Genomic DNA, 14629 nt, shown 5'->3' with positions numbered 1-14629 from the left:
ACATGGGCAGGATAATGCGTACATTTCTTACCAAGCATTGCAGCCTCCTCCTTTGTTTACCCTTCACATCCCTTCCCAGCCTCCCCCCTCCCCTCAATGTAGCTATGAATATTTACACTACATTTCATATTTACACTTCATTGTACTTTTTTTTTTATAGTCAGGACTGCTTCTCAGTAGAGTTGTAACTGAACGTGCAGCCCAGATTGAATTCCAAAAGAACAACATAAAATCAGATAAAAAATGGGAGGAACAATTGAAACTCAATGTTGAAAAAGCTTTTAAAGAAGAGCAAGAAAAAGTAGAAAAACAACGTAGAGAAAGAATAGCTCTTGCCAAAGATCACCTAAAACAGTATGTATATAGAAATCACCCTTTCTATATCTTCTTTTTCTCGTTATTGATATAGTGCTGATTACACAAGCACCATGCTAAAATACTTAGTAGAAAAACATAAAGAAGAGGCCAGATGCTGGTGGGTCATACCTGTAATCCTAGCTATTCAGGAGGCTGGGAACTGAGGATCACGGTTCAAAGCCAGCCTGGGCAAGAAAGTTTATGGGACTCATCTCCAATTAACCACCAAAAAAGTTGGAAATGGAGCTGTGGCTCAAATGGTAGAGTGATATCACTGAGCGAAGAAACTCAGAGACAACACTCAGGTCCTGAGTTCAATTCCCAGGACTGGTACACACACACAAATACAAAGAAAATGTTAGAACTCACTGTTAGAGCTGGATGTGGTGGTAGAATCCTATAATCTCAGAACTCAGAGATGGAGGCAGGAGGCCAGGCAGACTCAGTCACGCAAACAAACACTTTTACTTCCTCACCCACAGATTATGTGGTGGTTACTATTGCTGTAATAATGGTATAACAAACAACCACAACATAATGGCAGTTAGCTGTCAGTGTGTTTTTCTCCTGCATCTGTTGGTTGGCTGATCTAGACTGGACTCTGCTGAGCAGCTTTTTTTGTGGTAAAGAACTCAAGTCTGCCAGCAGTTTGTGAAAGTGGATTATCCAGCCTTAGTAAAGCCTTCACAGGACAGCACCATGATAGCTTGAGGGCAGCCTCTTGAGACCTGCCCACCCAAGCCACTCTCCAGTTCCTGACTGTCAGGGGAGTGACTGATAGTGACTGTGATAGTGGGATTCTTTTTTTTTTCTCCATTGTGGGGCTTGAACTCAGGGCCTGAGCTCTCCTTGAGCTTTTGTGCTCGTCTAGTACTCTACTGCTTTGAGCCACAGCTCCACTTATGGTTTTTGGATGGTTAATTGGAGAGAAGAGTCTCACAGACTTTCCTTCCTTGCAATCACCAGATCTCAGCCTCTTGAGTAGCTTGGATTACAGGCATGAGCCACCAGCACCTGGCTGAAAGTATTTGTAATCACTAACTTACTGTACTTAGCAATCAATTACTGAACACACTGCACAACTTCTGGTCCTTTGCCTGAAAATGAGATTGTGTGTGTGTGTGTGTGTGTGTGTGTCTCGTAATGGGACTTGAAATCAGGATCTGAGCACTGTTCCTTCGCTGTTTTGCTCAAGTCTAGCATTCTACCACTTGAACTCCAGCTCTGCTTACAGCTTTTTGCTGGTTAACTGAAAATAAGAGTTTCATGGACTTTCTTGCCTGGGCTGGCTTCCCACCTTGATCCTCAGATCTCAGCATTCTTAGTAGCTAGGATTACAAGCATGAGCCACTGTGCCTGGATGAAAGTGAGATTTTTCAAACCTCCTAAATAATCTCTAGGTTCCAGACCCACACAGCCCATTCCACTATAGCACTTTGACCAGTGTGAGTTCCAGAGGAAATAAATAAGATTTATACTGACACCACAACTACCACACAGAGGAATCTATGACCAAGAATCTTATTCAGGTTGGAAAGAAATGTTGGAGAGTACCTATTGCCATAGCTCTTATTCCTCTATAGATGGTTCAGTTGCTCTTCTAGGAAGAGGCTTATAGACCCTGCTTAAAAAAAACAACAACTTACTAATTATAGCCTGTTAATCCCATCAGCTTCCCAAAAGAAGGGAAAAAGCCCCATAGGATAGTTTTACATCATTTACCCTTGGATAAGATGATGTGGAAGGTGTGATTTGTATCCCTTTTACAGACTTAAAAGCCACCTTATATAGATCACTCCCTCCATCCTGCTGTCTTCAGGATATCTCCATGCCCTATCTCTAGGTATCTCAACATGGCTACTGGAGAATTATTGAGTCCCATCCATACAGTGGATTATCCAATTGCATCCCTTTCCACTAAGGTGTCCAAACCAGAAACATTGCAGTCCACTTCATTTTATGTTGGGCATAGGGCTGGCTGCTATCTGAGGGGGTTCCTGGGATCCAGAGTCTGTTTTAACTGCAGACCAGGAGCTCCTGGCAGTGATGGATGTGGAGCTCAGGAAGTAAGTTGAAGAGGTGGTGTTAGAGATTCTTAAGCTCCACAGTGAGGACCTCCTTGGGGTGAGGGGATGTCTCCCAAAAACCCACACGGGGCTGGGAAGGTGGCTTAGTGGTAGAGCGCTTGCCTTGCATGCGTGAGGCCCTGGGTTCGATTCCTCAGCACCACATAAGCAAAAAAGAAAAAAGCCGGAAGTGGCGCTGTGGCTCAAGTGGTAGAGCGCTAGCCTTGAGCTGAAGAGCTGAGGGACAGCGCCCAGGCCCAGAGTTCAGGCCCCACGACTGGACCCAAAAAAACAAACCCACACAGGTCCCACAGGGACAACAAGCATTTGGTCACTAGTGGCTCAGATGGCATTAATAGCTAGCCAGCGGCAGCGAGAACGACAACGGCAGCGAGAGCGACAGCTCAGGTGGCCATTTGAGTAAGGGGACTTCTGCTCCTTTTTCCATCAAGACCCGTCTCTTGAGGGCCTAAGTTCATAGCTTACATAGCACTGAAACCAGAACTGCAGGCCTCACACCCACATCTCAGGTCCAGTCATACTAATGGTGAATGGCCGAGAAAATAAATTGAGTACATGGTATGGGCAGACTCAGAAAGAGGCAAAGTAAATCCTTCAGCCATCTTCAAGATACAGGCATGAGCTTCAGGTTTAAGTAAACAAAGAACTGAGGGTAGCGGTCCCTCAGTCCCAGTCATAGCTGTGGCCTGGTTGGTCATTGTCAGTTGTGATTCTCTAGAGGTTATTGCATTCATCATTTGATGGGAGCAATCTGAGATTACTTCTGCTCCAGAGGGCAGTCTCATCATTTTAGACAATTGTTCTATGTGGGGTGGGGGGTGTTCTACAATACTTTGATGTTCCTTAGGGCTATTGTTGATTCCTTGTCATAAAGATCATCAACTAATATGTCCTCCTGGATCCCCAGGTGATTGTATAGTGACTGTAAAGAGAATGACTTAGACAAAGACAGAGAAAAATGGAAACAAGGATACCAAGTTTGTCTCCTGTATTTAGTTAACACAGGAGCCCAAGTAGAGACTCAGTGCTTTATAGCAAATCACTGTTTAAATACCTGTGGCATCATTATATAATACCAACGTTGAAAAGCACTAGAGATTAGGAACTTTCCCCCTTTACCAGTTAACTAGTCCTTTCTAAAGAGAAGGAACACTTGAATCTGGTGTAAATCTCATTTTGGTGAGGCCTTTTGAAGAATATATTGGCAACTCTGGGTTGTTTTGATTTGTTTTAGTAGCTGCTACTTGATGTCTCTTCTTTTTCCCTAAAGACATTCACAAATTCTTTCTTAAGCTTCCTCCGTCCAAGATAAGAATCGAATTCACTGTTTTGCTCCAAGTTATACTTGTTTTTGCTTTAGAATGAAGGAACGAAAAGATGAAGAAGAAGAAAGGAGAAAATGTGAAGAAAAAGATGCCGAGGAAATGAAGCGACAGAATTTACTGTATGAAATAGAAATTAAAAAAAAAGCAATCAAGAGAAAAGAAGAGATAGATGAAAGCAGGAGACTATTTTTGGTAAGTTGAAAATACAAAAATTCAAAAATTATACAAGTCATATACCAGTGGCTCTCGCCTGTAATCCTGGCTACTCAGGAGGCTGAGATCTGAAGATCATAGTTCAAAGCAAGCCCAGTTAGGAGTCTTATTTAAGCACCAAAAATGCTACAAGTGGAGCTGTGGCTAAAGTAGCAGAACACTAACTAGCCTTGAACAAAAAAATGCTCATGGGTAACGCTCAGGTCCTGAGTTCAAGCCCCAGGACTGTGTGTGCGTAAACACACACACACACACACACACACACAAACTCCAGAGTCAAATACTTAATTTTTATTATATTAAATAATAATAATGTAAGAGAAAACAGCTGCTATTTTTTTTTTTGTTCTGGTCGTGGGGCCTGAACTCTGGGCCTGGGCGCTGTCTCTCAGCTCTTCAGCTCAAAGCTAACGCTCTACCACTTGAACCACAGTGCCACTTCCGGCTTTTTTCTTTTTGCTTATGTAGTGCTGAGGAATTGAACTAAAGGCCTCATGCATGCAAGGCACGCGCTCTACCACTGAGCCACCTTCCCAGCCCAACAGCTGCTATTAAGTTGTGTTGCTAACAGAATATATACTTTTAAGAGAATGTGTATTTGCTATGATTTATTTTGTGTGTCAGTCGTGGGGCTTGAACTCTGGGTCTGGGCGCTGTCTCTGAGCTCTTTTTTTTTTTGGTTAGTAGTGGGGCTTGAACTCTGGGCTTGTGCACTGTCCCTGCACTCTTCAGCTCAAGGCAAGCACTCTACCACTTGAGCCACAGCACCACTTCTGGTTTCCTAGTGGTTTTATTGGAGATAAGAGTCTCACGGACTTTCCTGTCTGGGATGGTTTTGAACTGTGATCCTCAGATCTCAGCCTCCTGAGTAGGTAGAATTACAGACGTATACCCAGCTGTCCCTGAGCTCTTCAGCTCTGCCACTTGAGCCATAATGCCACTTTCAGTTTTCTGAGTGGTTTATTGGAGATAAAAATCTCACAGACTTTCCTGTCTGGGATAGTTTTGAACTGTGATCCTCAAATCTCAGCCTCCTGAGTAGCTAGAATTACAGGCATGAGCCACTGATGCCTGGCAGTTGCTATGATTTTATGTGCTCTCATGAACAGAAAAAGAATGAAATTTCTTTTTCAAATGAGTTTCCTTAAAATGAGAGTTTGTATCACATCTTTTTGTGTGTGTGTGTGGTAATTGGGTTTGAACTTAGTTTCATGCTTGCTAGGCTGAGCCATGCTTCCGACTTGACTTTATTTTAGTTCTCTTGGAGATGGAGTCTAGTTGACTTTTCTGGCTGGCTGGCTTCCAGCCTTGATCTTCTGATCTCAACCGCCTGAGTAGCTAAGAATACAGCAGGGAGCCTCCCTCGCCTAGCTTATTTCACAACTTTTATATGTTTTTAAATTTTTTTTTAAATTCTAAAATAGTGCATGCATAGAATTAAAACACCAAACACCTAACGGCTCAAAGGAAAAGTTGCAGTTTCTTTTTTTTTTTTGTCGGTCGTGGGGCTTGAACTCTGGGCCTGGGCGCTGTCCCTCAGCTCTTCAGCTCAAGGCGAGCGCTCTATCACTTGAGCTACAGCGCCACTTCCGGTTTTCTGGTGGTTTATTGGAGATAGGAGTCTCACGGTCTCTCCTGCCCGGGCTGGCTTTGAACCACGATCCTCAGATCTCAGCCTCCTGAGTAGCTAGGATTACAGGCGTGAGCCACCAGCGCCCGGCTAGTTTCTTGTACTGTCCATTTTGCTTCTCGCAGACAACCATTTTTAAGTGAGAGGTACAGGGGCTTGAACTCAGGGCCTCATGCTCTCATGTAGCTTTTGGCTCAAGGTTAGCACTCTACCTCTTGAGTCACATCTGTACTTTCAGTTTTTTGCTGATTAACTGGAGCTAAGAATCTCACAGACTTCTACCCAGGCTGGCTTTGAACTGGATTCTCAGATCTGAGCCTCCTGAGTAGCTAGCATTACAGGTGTGAACAGGTGCCTGGCTTGAAAAATTATATTCTAAATATTCTACATTTAGGTCTTAAAATGTGTAGAAGGATCTAAAAGATACTCATATTGCTTTATGTGGTTTGGAGAGAGGTTTCTGCCTTGTTGTCCTGGTAGTTGAGGATTTAACGCTTTCTTTCATATTCTTCTTCTCATCTTCCACTCCCTAACTAAATGCCACAATTTTATGTAAATCGTTATTATAGTTATATAAATATTTTATTTGCAAAGTCAAGTAGTATGGTATGACTTCTTTGAGACTATAAAAAATTTTTATTTTAGCTGGGTGCCAGTGGTTCATGCCTGTAATCCTAGCTACTCAGGAGGCTGAGATCGGAGGATCGTGGTTCAAAGCCAGTCCAGGCAGGAAAGTCCTTGAGAATCTTATTTCTAACCACAAGAAAACCAGAAGTAGTACTGTGGCTCAAAATGGTAGAGTACTAACCTTGAGCTCAGGGAAAAGTGCCCAGGCTGTGAGTTCAAGTCTCATGATGGACAAAAATAAATGATTTTAGTTTATTTTTTTTTGAGACAAGGTCTTACTCTGTAGTCTCAAACTTGCCTTGTGGCCCAAGATATGAAATTGGAATATACTATGTAGTATTTTATATTTTACTCTCTCCCTTATGTCACTGAGATTATGGTTTATTTTTACCACTTTTCTATTATTGAACACTTAGAGATTGTGGCTCAGTGGGAGAGTGCTTGCCTTGCATGCATGAGGCTCTGGGTTTAACTCCTCAGCACCATATAAGCAGAAAAAGCTGGAAGTGGCTCAAGTGGTAGCAGGCTAGCCTTGAGCTGAAGAGCTGAGGGATAGTGCTCAGGCCCAGAGTTCAGGCCCCCACGACCGACATATATATGTATGTATGTATTTGGTACCTTTATTCACAGTTCTACTCATTTGGGACATATTTCCTGCAAAGAAATGGCTACATTAGAAGCTAAGACTATTTGAAGGTTTTGATAGATATTGATATGTGAAATATTTTTGGAGAAGATAATATGTATTTATTTCTTCAAGGAACATATGAATGATAAAAATATCATTAAAGCTGTAGAACAACAGCAGCAGGAAGAGGAAGATGAAAAGATTAGAAAAATGATCATAGCAAAAAAGCGCCTTATACAAATGCGACGAGACAAAGAAGCTGAAACGCACAGGTAGAATTTTAAAATAACATGGATAGTTAATGAAGGAGTGTCTGAAATTATTTCACAGGAAGTCAAAAGTTAAGGAAGTGTGGACTTTAAGTACGGAAGTACCACTGTTTATATGACTAGGCATTTGGTGACATGATGGTTTTGATTTAGTACATGAAAAGAGTTATACTATCCTTTAGGGGCTGGGAAGGTGGCTCAGTGGTAGAGTGCCTTGCATGATTGAGGCCCTGGGTTCGATTCCTCAGCATCACATAAGCAGAAAAAGCTGGAAGTGGCGCTGTGGCCCAAGTGGTAGAGCACTAGCCTTGAGCTGAAGAGCTTTGGGACAGCGCCCAGACCGAGTTCAGGCCCCACGACCGACCAAAAAAGAAAACAAAAAAACAACGACGACGAAACTATCCTTTAGCTATGGAAGGACTCTCTTGGATGGATAGTTAAATATATTGGTCTTCTAAGGGAAAGACGAGCTGGAAAAGGCTCTGTGAGCCATTAGAATGTAAGTGGTAGTGCCAGCTGTGGATACAGGTGAGTTCACTTAGGGTGACAGCTAGGAAATGAAGGTGGCCTAGTCCCTAGGGAACTCCATATGTAAATGCCAAATGGAGAAAGAACACAAGAGAATAGCTTCTAAAGATTGGCAGAAAACCAAAGAGACCTTAAGGAAGAGAATTTCAGCGAGAGGAGAGCATTCACCGGTGTTTTATCAATAGAGGGATTGATTAAGATTTGATAAACAAGTGTCTCATAAAATGAGACTTGAAAGTTATTTCTTTACATAATGTGCAGTGTGGGATGGGTGGAGAGACAAGGGAGGAAGGCAGATTGTAGTCCAGGTATTTCTGTCTAGATCATGCATCTTCCCTGTGCAAAATCCTCTTGTAGCTTCATTTCTCCCTCAGTCTTTACAATGCCCCCCACACTCCATGGCCTCCGGATGCCCAGCGCATCCCACCTTCATTTTCCAGACCTCATCTCCTACTGTACTCTTCTCTTCACCTGTTCTAACCAACTCTGCACTCTTCCTGTACACTCTGTGGGTAACAGACACCTCCAGAGTACATATAATTTGCTTTACTACCTCTTCCAGATCTTTACTTAAATATTACCTTCTCCTTAAGGATTTTCCTAATCCCTTTCTTTAAAATTACACTCTGGGGTTGGGAAGGTGGCTCAGTGGTAGAGTGCTTGCCTTGTATGCATGAGGTCCTGGGTTTGATTCCTCAGCACCACATAAACAGAAAAAGCTGGAAATGGCGCTGTGGCTTAGTAGACAGCGCCAAGGCTCAAAGTTCAGGCCCCAGGGCTGGCAAAAAAAAAAAAATTACACTCTGTAGATCAAAGACAAAAGAGGAAGTAAGACAACATAAAATTGCATGCTTTGCTTCGTTTCCATAATTGTAAGAAATACCTGAGCTATTTTGGCTCATGGTTTTGAAGGTTTCAGCCTATTGCCTTTGGGTCTGTGGCAAGACTTCAGCACATCATGGTGGGCTACAGGGTAGAGGAAGCCTTCACTCATGGCAGTTGAAGAAAGGGACAGAGAGAGACACATAGAAATAGAAGGAGGGAGGGAGAGGTGAGACAGGAGGGAGAGAGACAAAGGAGAGAGGAGAAAGGAAAAAGAGAGGGAGAGAAAGGAGAGGGGAGAAAAAAGGGAGAGAGAGAGAAAGAGGAGAGAGCATGAGAGAAAGGGCCAGGATTCCAATATTCCCTTTAAGGGCATGACCCCAGTGACCTAATTTCCCTTCACTAGACCCCAGGCCTCTTATGGGTTCCATTCCCCCCACTCCTTGCGTACACAGGCTGGTGATAGGCTTTCAAGACATGGGCCTTGGGGTACAATTCAAATCAAAACACCTTTATCCCTTTAACTGCCTTCTTTTACTTCATTGCTTGGTAGCTATATTGTATTACAATTTATTTATTCAATTTATTGTGTTACTATTTGAAGGCAGAGCCTAGTGCTTGGTAGACAGGTGCTCTACTGCTGAGCCTTGTCTCTATCCCTCTTTTACACTCATTATTTTTGAGATAGTGTCTTACTTCCTGCTCAGGTACACACCTGGCAGCAATCTGCCTGTGTTAAGTTTCCTGTTGTAGTTTGGTGACAGACACATGCCACCACATCCACCTTCTTCCACTGAGCTGGAGACTGGTGGACATTTCTGCCCAGGGTGGCTTGGAAAAACAGTCCTCTTGATCTTAGCTGCCACAGAGCTGGGAAGACAGGGATGCACCACTGCATCCAGCTATGGGTTGAGAAGGTGGTCTTGGGAACCTTTCTGCCAACTGGTCTTAAACCTTAATCCTCCAAATCTGAGCCTTCCAAGTAGCTAGATTACAGGTGTGAGACACTGGCATCTGCCTTTTAACTGTTTTGTTTATATCCCTCTCTCCCAGCAATAATAAAACCTCCATAAGAGAAAAGAGTTTACTTTTGTTTTAATGCTTTTGTTTACTGTTATGTTCTTAGCACCTGGAGTAGTGCCTGGTATACAGTATACCTTTACAACTGTACAAGGATTTGGAAGTCCTCCTTTATACAATATTCCTTTTCTCCTCCTCTGTCCATATCGCTTTCTAGAGTTCTCATGTCATGTATCATCCTTTGCTTTAGATAGTTATTGCATAAATATCTTTTTTCTGTACTTTAGACTTTGGCTATGCACTAATTCTTTTCATCATTTCTTGTGCACTTTGCTCAATCAATAAATTAGTGAATTGTCACACTAATTTACCAGTTTCCTTTCCCTATTCCTTTAACAAAATATATTTATTAGCCAGGTACTGGTAGCTCATGCCTGTAATTAATCCTAACTACTCAAGGGTTGACATTAGCTTTGAAGCCAGTTTGGGCAGGAAAGTCCGTGAGATTGTTATCTCCAACAAACTATTTTTTTTTTTAAAAGCTGGAAGTGGAGCTATTACTCAACTGATAGAATGCTAGCCTTGAGGGAAAAAAAGCTCCAGGATAGCACTTAGGCCCTGAGTTCAAGCCCTAGGAGTGGCACTATATATGTGTATATATATGCATATATATATATATATATATATATAGTTATGTGTTATATACATATTTGGCCCTTGACTAGAGAGAGAATCTGGGAATCTAATAGTGAAAGGGAGAAGGTTGTAAAAACACATCGTCAACAAATTCTAAACATGATAGTGGGAGGTTGAATTTATTCACTATTTTGATAACTATTTTCTTAGGTTTAATTAAAGGTCATTTATTGCATAAGCCTTCAGTGTTAAAACAAGCAGGTAGTCTAATAAAAGTATTTTATTTTATTTTTTGCCAGTCCTGGGGTTTGAACTCAGGGCCTGAGCACTGTCCCTCAGCTTTTTTTTTTTGCTCATGACTAGCACTCTCCCACTTAAGCCACAGCGCCACTTCCAGCTTTTTCTGTTTATGTGGTACTGAGAAATGGAACCCAGGGCTTCATGCATGCTAAGCACTCTATCACTAATCCAACTTCGCAGCCCTAATAAAGTATTTTTAAACAGTCTCCAATATGGAGAATTTTAATTGTGTGTGTGTGTGTGTGTGTGTGTGTGTGTGTGTGTGCTGGTACTAGGCTTGAACTCAGGGCCTGGGTGCTGTCCCTTCTTCACTCAAGGCTGGAGCTCTACCACTGAAGCTACAGCTCTACTTCTAGCCTTTTGCTGGCTAATTAGAGGTAAGAGTCATCCTTCCCAAGCTGGCTTTGAACTGTGATCCTCAGATCTCAGCCTTCTGAGTAGTCGTGAGCCACTGGCACCTGGCAACAACTTTTTCCTATACACATATACATACACATAAATACAATACAACCATATACATGACTTTTAATTTTTAGAAATATTTATTACTTTTTTATTATAAATTCCTTATCTTAGCCATTAAAAATAAATGTAAAATATGTGACAAATTAATATTCACTTGAAACAATGTGTAAAGAGAGTAATGCATCTTTTTAGTTTTATAGATTGCAAAATATCTCAGCCTTCATAAGGAAGTTCCCTTGGCTCCATTACAAATCTGTTCCTTTTGTTCTAGGCTAATGGAAGAGCGGAGAAAAAGAATAAATAACTTCCTGAGTGAACTAATGAAAAAGAAACTTGATAATGAAGATTTGATTTTTGCTAGAGATAGTGTAGAAGCTGAGACTGAGTTGGAAAAAAGAGAAAAGGAAAAGAAGGAAAAAACTGAAGCAGAAATAAAAGCAATTGCAGAATATAGAGACACTGTGGTAAACAATTCAACTAAGACTTTTCCAGCATGGCATCCACACCCTCTGGCTCTCTGACCCAAATCTAGCAGAGATAGAAAAACTGTATAGATTCTCTTTCTATATTCTTGAAACCATTGGTGACTTCCAAGTAGAATCTGATGACAGTCAGCTACTGATATTTGTAGATGCAGAGTAGCATCTTTTTCAGAACCAGTTTAAGTGTAAAGATTGTTATTTATTTAATGTATATTCAATTTAAATGTTTTTAACAAGCCACATAAAAATTATTCAGTTATATAGGGGAAAAACGAAGGAGGAGGTAACACTTGATAGGAAATATACTCATTACCTTACCCCTCTGTACAGTATTTTTACAATAAAATATATACAAAAAATTATTCAGTTACAATGTTAAATCAATCCTGTAAATTGACTGTCATAACATTTAAATTATACATTGATAAATGCTAGCAATATTTCACCTATAGTTCCTTAAGATCTTTTGTGCCTATATTTTCTCCCTCTTCCCTCCCTTCTTCCTTCTTTTCCCCTCCTTTTTTCCTCCCTCCTTTTTTCCTTCCCTCATTCCTCACCACTCTCCCCATCCCCCTCCAGCCATCCCTTCCTTTTTCCCCCTCACTCATTTTCTTCTTCCATTTCTTCTTTTTCCTCCTCCATCATCCCCTCTAAACTGGCTATGTAATCCAGGCTGGTCTCAAACTAAGATCCTCCAGCACCAGCCTCCCTAGTGCAGAAATTACAGGCATGTCCCATAATACCTAGCTGTATTTTATCTTTTAAACCGAAGGAGTTGTTCTATTTTACTGGTATTTTCATTAGGCATTTCCTAATATTCAGGGAAAAAAATGAAACAAAAGTAAACCTGCCATATCAACACAGATGCACATATTTCTCTGCCCCTGCTTCACTCCTGGCTAACTTTCTACTTGGAGGATTCTAACTCTGTTCTGGTTTTAATTAGAACTGGCTGCTAAAATTAATTTTAATTAAAAAAATTTTCATTGTCTAGATGAAAAACAAAGAGGAAGAAGAAAGACAACGAAAAATAGAATTCAAAGAGTACTTGGAGGCTGTCAAAAAAGCAGATGAGATTTATTTGGAGCAGGAAAAAGAGAAAAAAAACAAAGCTAGTAAAAAACTCCAAGATCTTCAAGATGACCATATTCAACGAATGGTAATTACTTTCTAAATACACATTTTAGTGATAAATATGTAATGCAGTTTTCATGCTAGTTTCCTGTTTCCCAGTTTCCTTTGTTAGGAATGGTTGCTATGGTTACCACAGTAGACTACCTCATACCTGTGAGGTTTGCCTTTGTATCATCTGCACTGAAGTTCATGTTAGGTTGTTCCTTTACAGAAATGTTTATCTTGAGTCCAGTGTTCGACTGTAGTTACCTCATGGCTTCAGTTTACATTTCCCTAATGACTGAGGATCATGAACAGCTTCTCATGTTCTTCTTAGCTGTTTGTGTGACTCCTTTTGTGAAGAGTCCATTTAAATGTGTCATCAGTTATTTGAGGGATTTTAGTTAAGCTTTTTATATTTGAAATATAGCATAAAAGCAAACATTTTAACATGTGTGTGTGCAAGGTGTGTGTATGTGTGTTTGCACATGTGTGCATATGTGTGCTAGGGATGGAACCCAGAAATGTTTATGTTTCCTAGCCTTTTTCTTTCTTGCAGTGCTTGACCCTAGGGCCTTGCCCATGCTAAGCAAGCACCTTGCTCTGAGTTCCACCTCCAGCCCCATATTTACCATTTTTCAGTGTATATCTCTATGCCCCTATCTACCTTCTGTCTCTATGAGTTTTATTATTCTAGGGGCCTCATTTAAGTAAAATCTACTGTATTTATCCTTTAGGGTGTGGCTAATTTCATTTAGCATACTGAGTTCATACATGTGGCAGTAAATATATTGTATGAATGGACCATGTTTTTTTGTCCATATTGCTGACCACAGACCTGTGAGGGGCTTCTCCCTTGTGGCTATTGAATAGTACTTCTCTAAATGTAGGAATCCACAAATATGTCCTTTCAATTCTAAAAGACCGAATAGAATTGCAGAATCCTATGTTAATTCTATCCAAGCAACACTTGCTTTCCTTTCTTTCTTTTTTTTTTTTAGAAAATCATAATATGGGGCTGGGAAGGTGGCTCAGTGGTAGAGTGCTTGCCTTGCATGTGTGAGGCCCTGGGTTCGCTTCCTTAGCACCACATAAAGAGAAAAAGCCGGAAGTGGCGCTGTGGTTCAAGTGGTAGAGTGCTGCCTTGAGCTGAAGAGCTGAGGGATAGCGCCCAGGCCCAGAGTTCAAGCCCCACAACGGACAAAAAAAGAAGTCAAACGTAGCATTTCATGTTTAGAGCATATCTTATTGGTAGAGCATTTACTGAGCATGTACAAGGAAGGCCCTGGGTTCAATCCTTAATATGGCTTCCCTTAAAAAAAAAGCAGTAGCCCATTGTGTGTGTGTGTGTGTGTGTGTGTGTGTGTGTGTGTGTGTGTTAATCTATTTATTATTATTTTTTTTTGCCAGTACTGGGGCTTGAACTCAGGGCTTTGGGCTCTCAGCTTTATTGATGAAGGCTGGTGTTCTACCACTTGAGCCAAGCCTCCAGTTCCAATTTTTCTTTTACATTGTATTTTCTTTCTTTCCGAAATAGGCTAAACGTAAGTTTAATGCAAAACAAGCAAAAGAAGAAGAACTCAATTACTACAGATGTACCAATGCTCTTATGGCTGAAAAGGAGAAGGATTTTCAGGATTATGCCAGAGAAGTGATTAAATTTGAATCGGAATCAGCAAATAAATGCATTTATCCTCTTGTAAAAGCTGTACAGGAAGGACCTGGAGGCGGCCATGGACCACCTCTTATGGAAAGAGGAGGATTAAGACCAAGCTATCAGGCAAATGATATTACTGGAGTCCAGCTTCCTTTTTACAACTCTCAGGGAACAAAATATGATTTTCAGAAATCTAAGGGAAGGCTAGGTTTTACTTATTTTTAAGATTGACAGAATTTATTGTAGTAAATATGAGATACAAATATAAATGGATGTATGCTTATAATTTCTATTAATAAAGCTGCTTTTCATCTCAAGTACAATCATGACCGATTTGATTCTTCAAATATTCCCATTGAGTATATATAAATGCCCAAGTTTACATGATTCAGGTTTTTTTTTTTTTTTGGGTCCGGTCGTGGGGCCTGAACTCTGGGCCTGGGTGCTGTCCCTCAGCTCTTCAGCTCAAG

At 41.0% G+C, this 14629-nt stretch overlaps 1 protein-coding gene across 1 annotated transcript in view; it reads left to right on the top strand.

Moving 5' to 3' along the window:
* The window catches only part of Ccdc173 (coiled-coil domain containing 173), a 29886-nt gene extending 15477 nt beyond the window's left edge, over nucleotides 1-14409 (top strand). The window contains exons 4-9 of the mRNA XM_013028344.1: nucleotides 161-354; nucleotides 3805-3961; nucleotides 7000-7139; nucleotides 11179-11371; nucleotides 12384-12548; nucleotides 14040-14409. Of these exons, the coding sequence (XP_012883798.1) occupies nucleotides 161-354; nucleotides 3805-3961; nucleotides 7000-7139; nucleotides 11179-11371; nucleotides 12384-12548; nucleotides 14040-14384 (1194 nt within the window). The 3' untranslated portion in view covers nucleotides 14385-14409. The remainder of the gene's footprint in view (nucleotides 1-160; nucleotides 355-3804; nucleotides 3962-6999; nucleotides 7140-11178; nucleotides 11372-12383; nucleotides 12549-14039) is intronic.
* The last annotated feature ends 220 nt before the right edge of the window (nucleotides 14410-14629 follow it).

The sequence above is a fragment of the Dipodomys ordii genome, unplaced genomic scaffold, assembly GCF_000151885.1.
Source record: "Dipodomys ordii isolate 6190 unplaced genomic scaffold, Dord_2.0 Scaffold5, whole genome shotgun sequence".
Classification (NCBI taxonomy): Eukaryota; Metazoa; Chordata; class Mammalia; order Rodentia; family Heteromyidae; genus Dipodomys; species Dipodomys ordii.
Note: the sequence above shows the minus strand (reverse complement) of the source record. Positions and strands in the feature narration are given on the sequence as shown.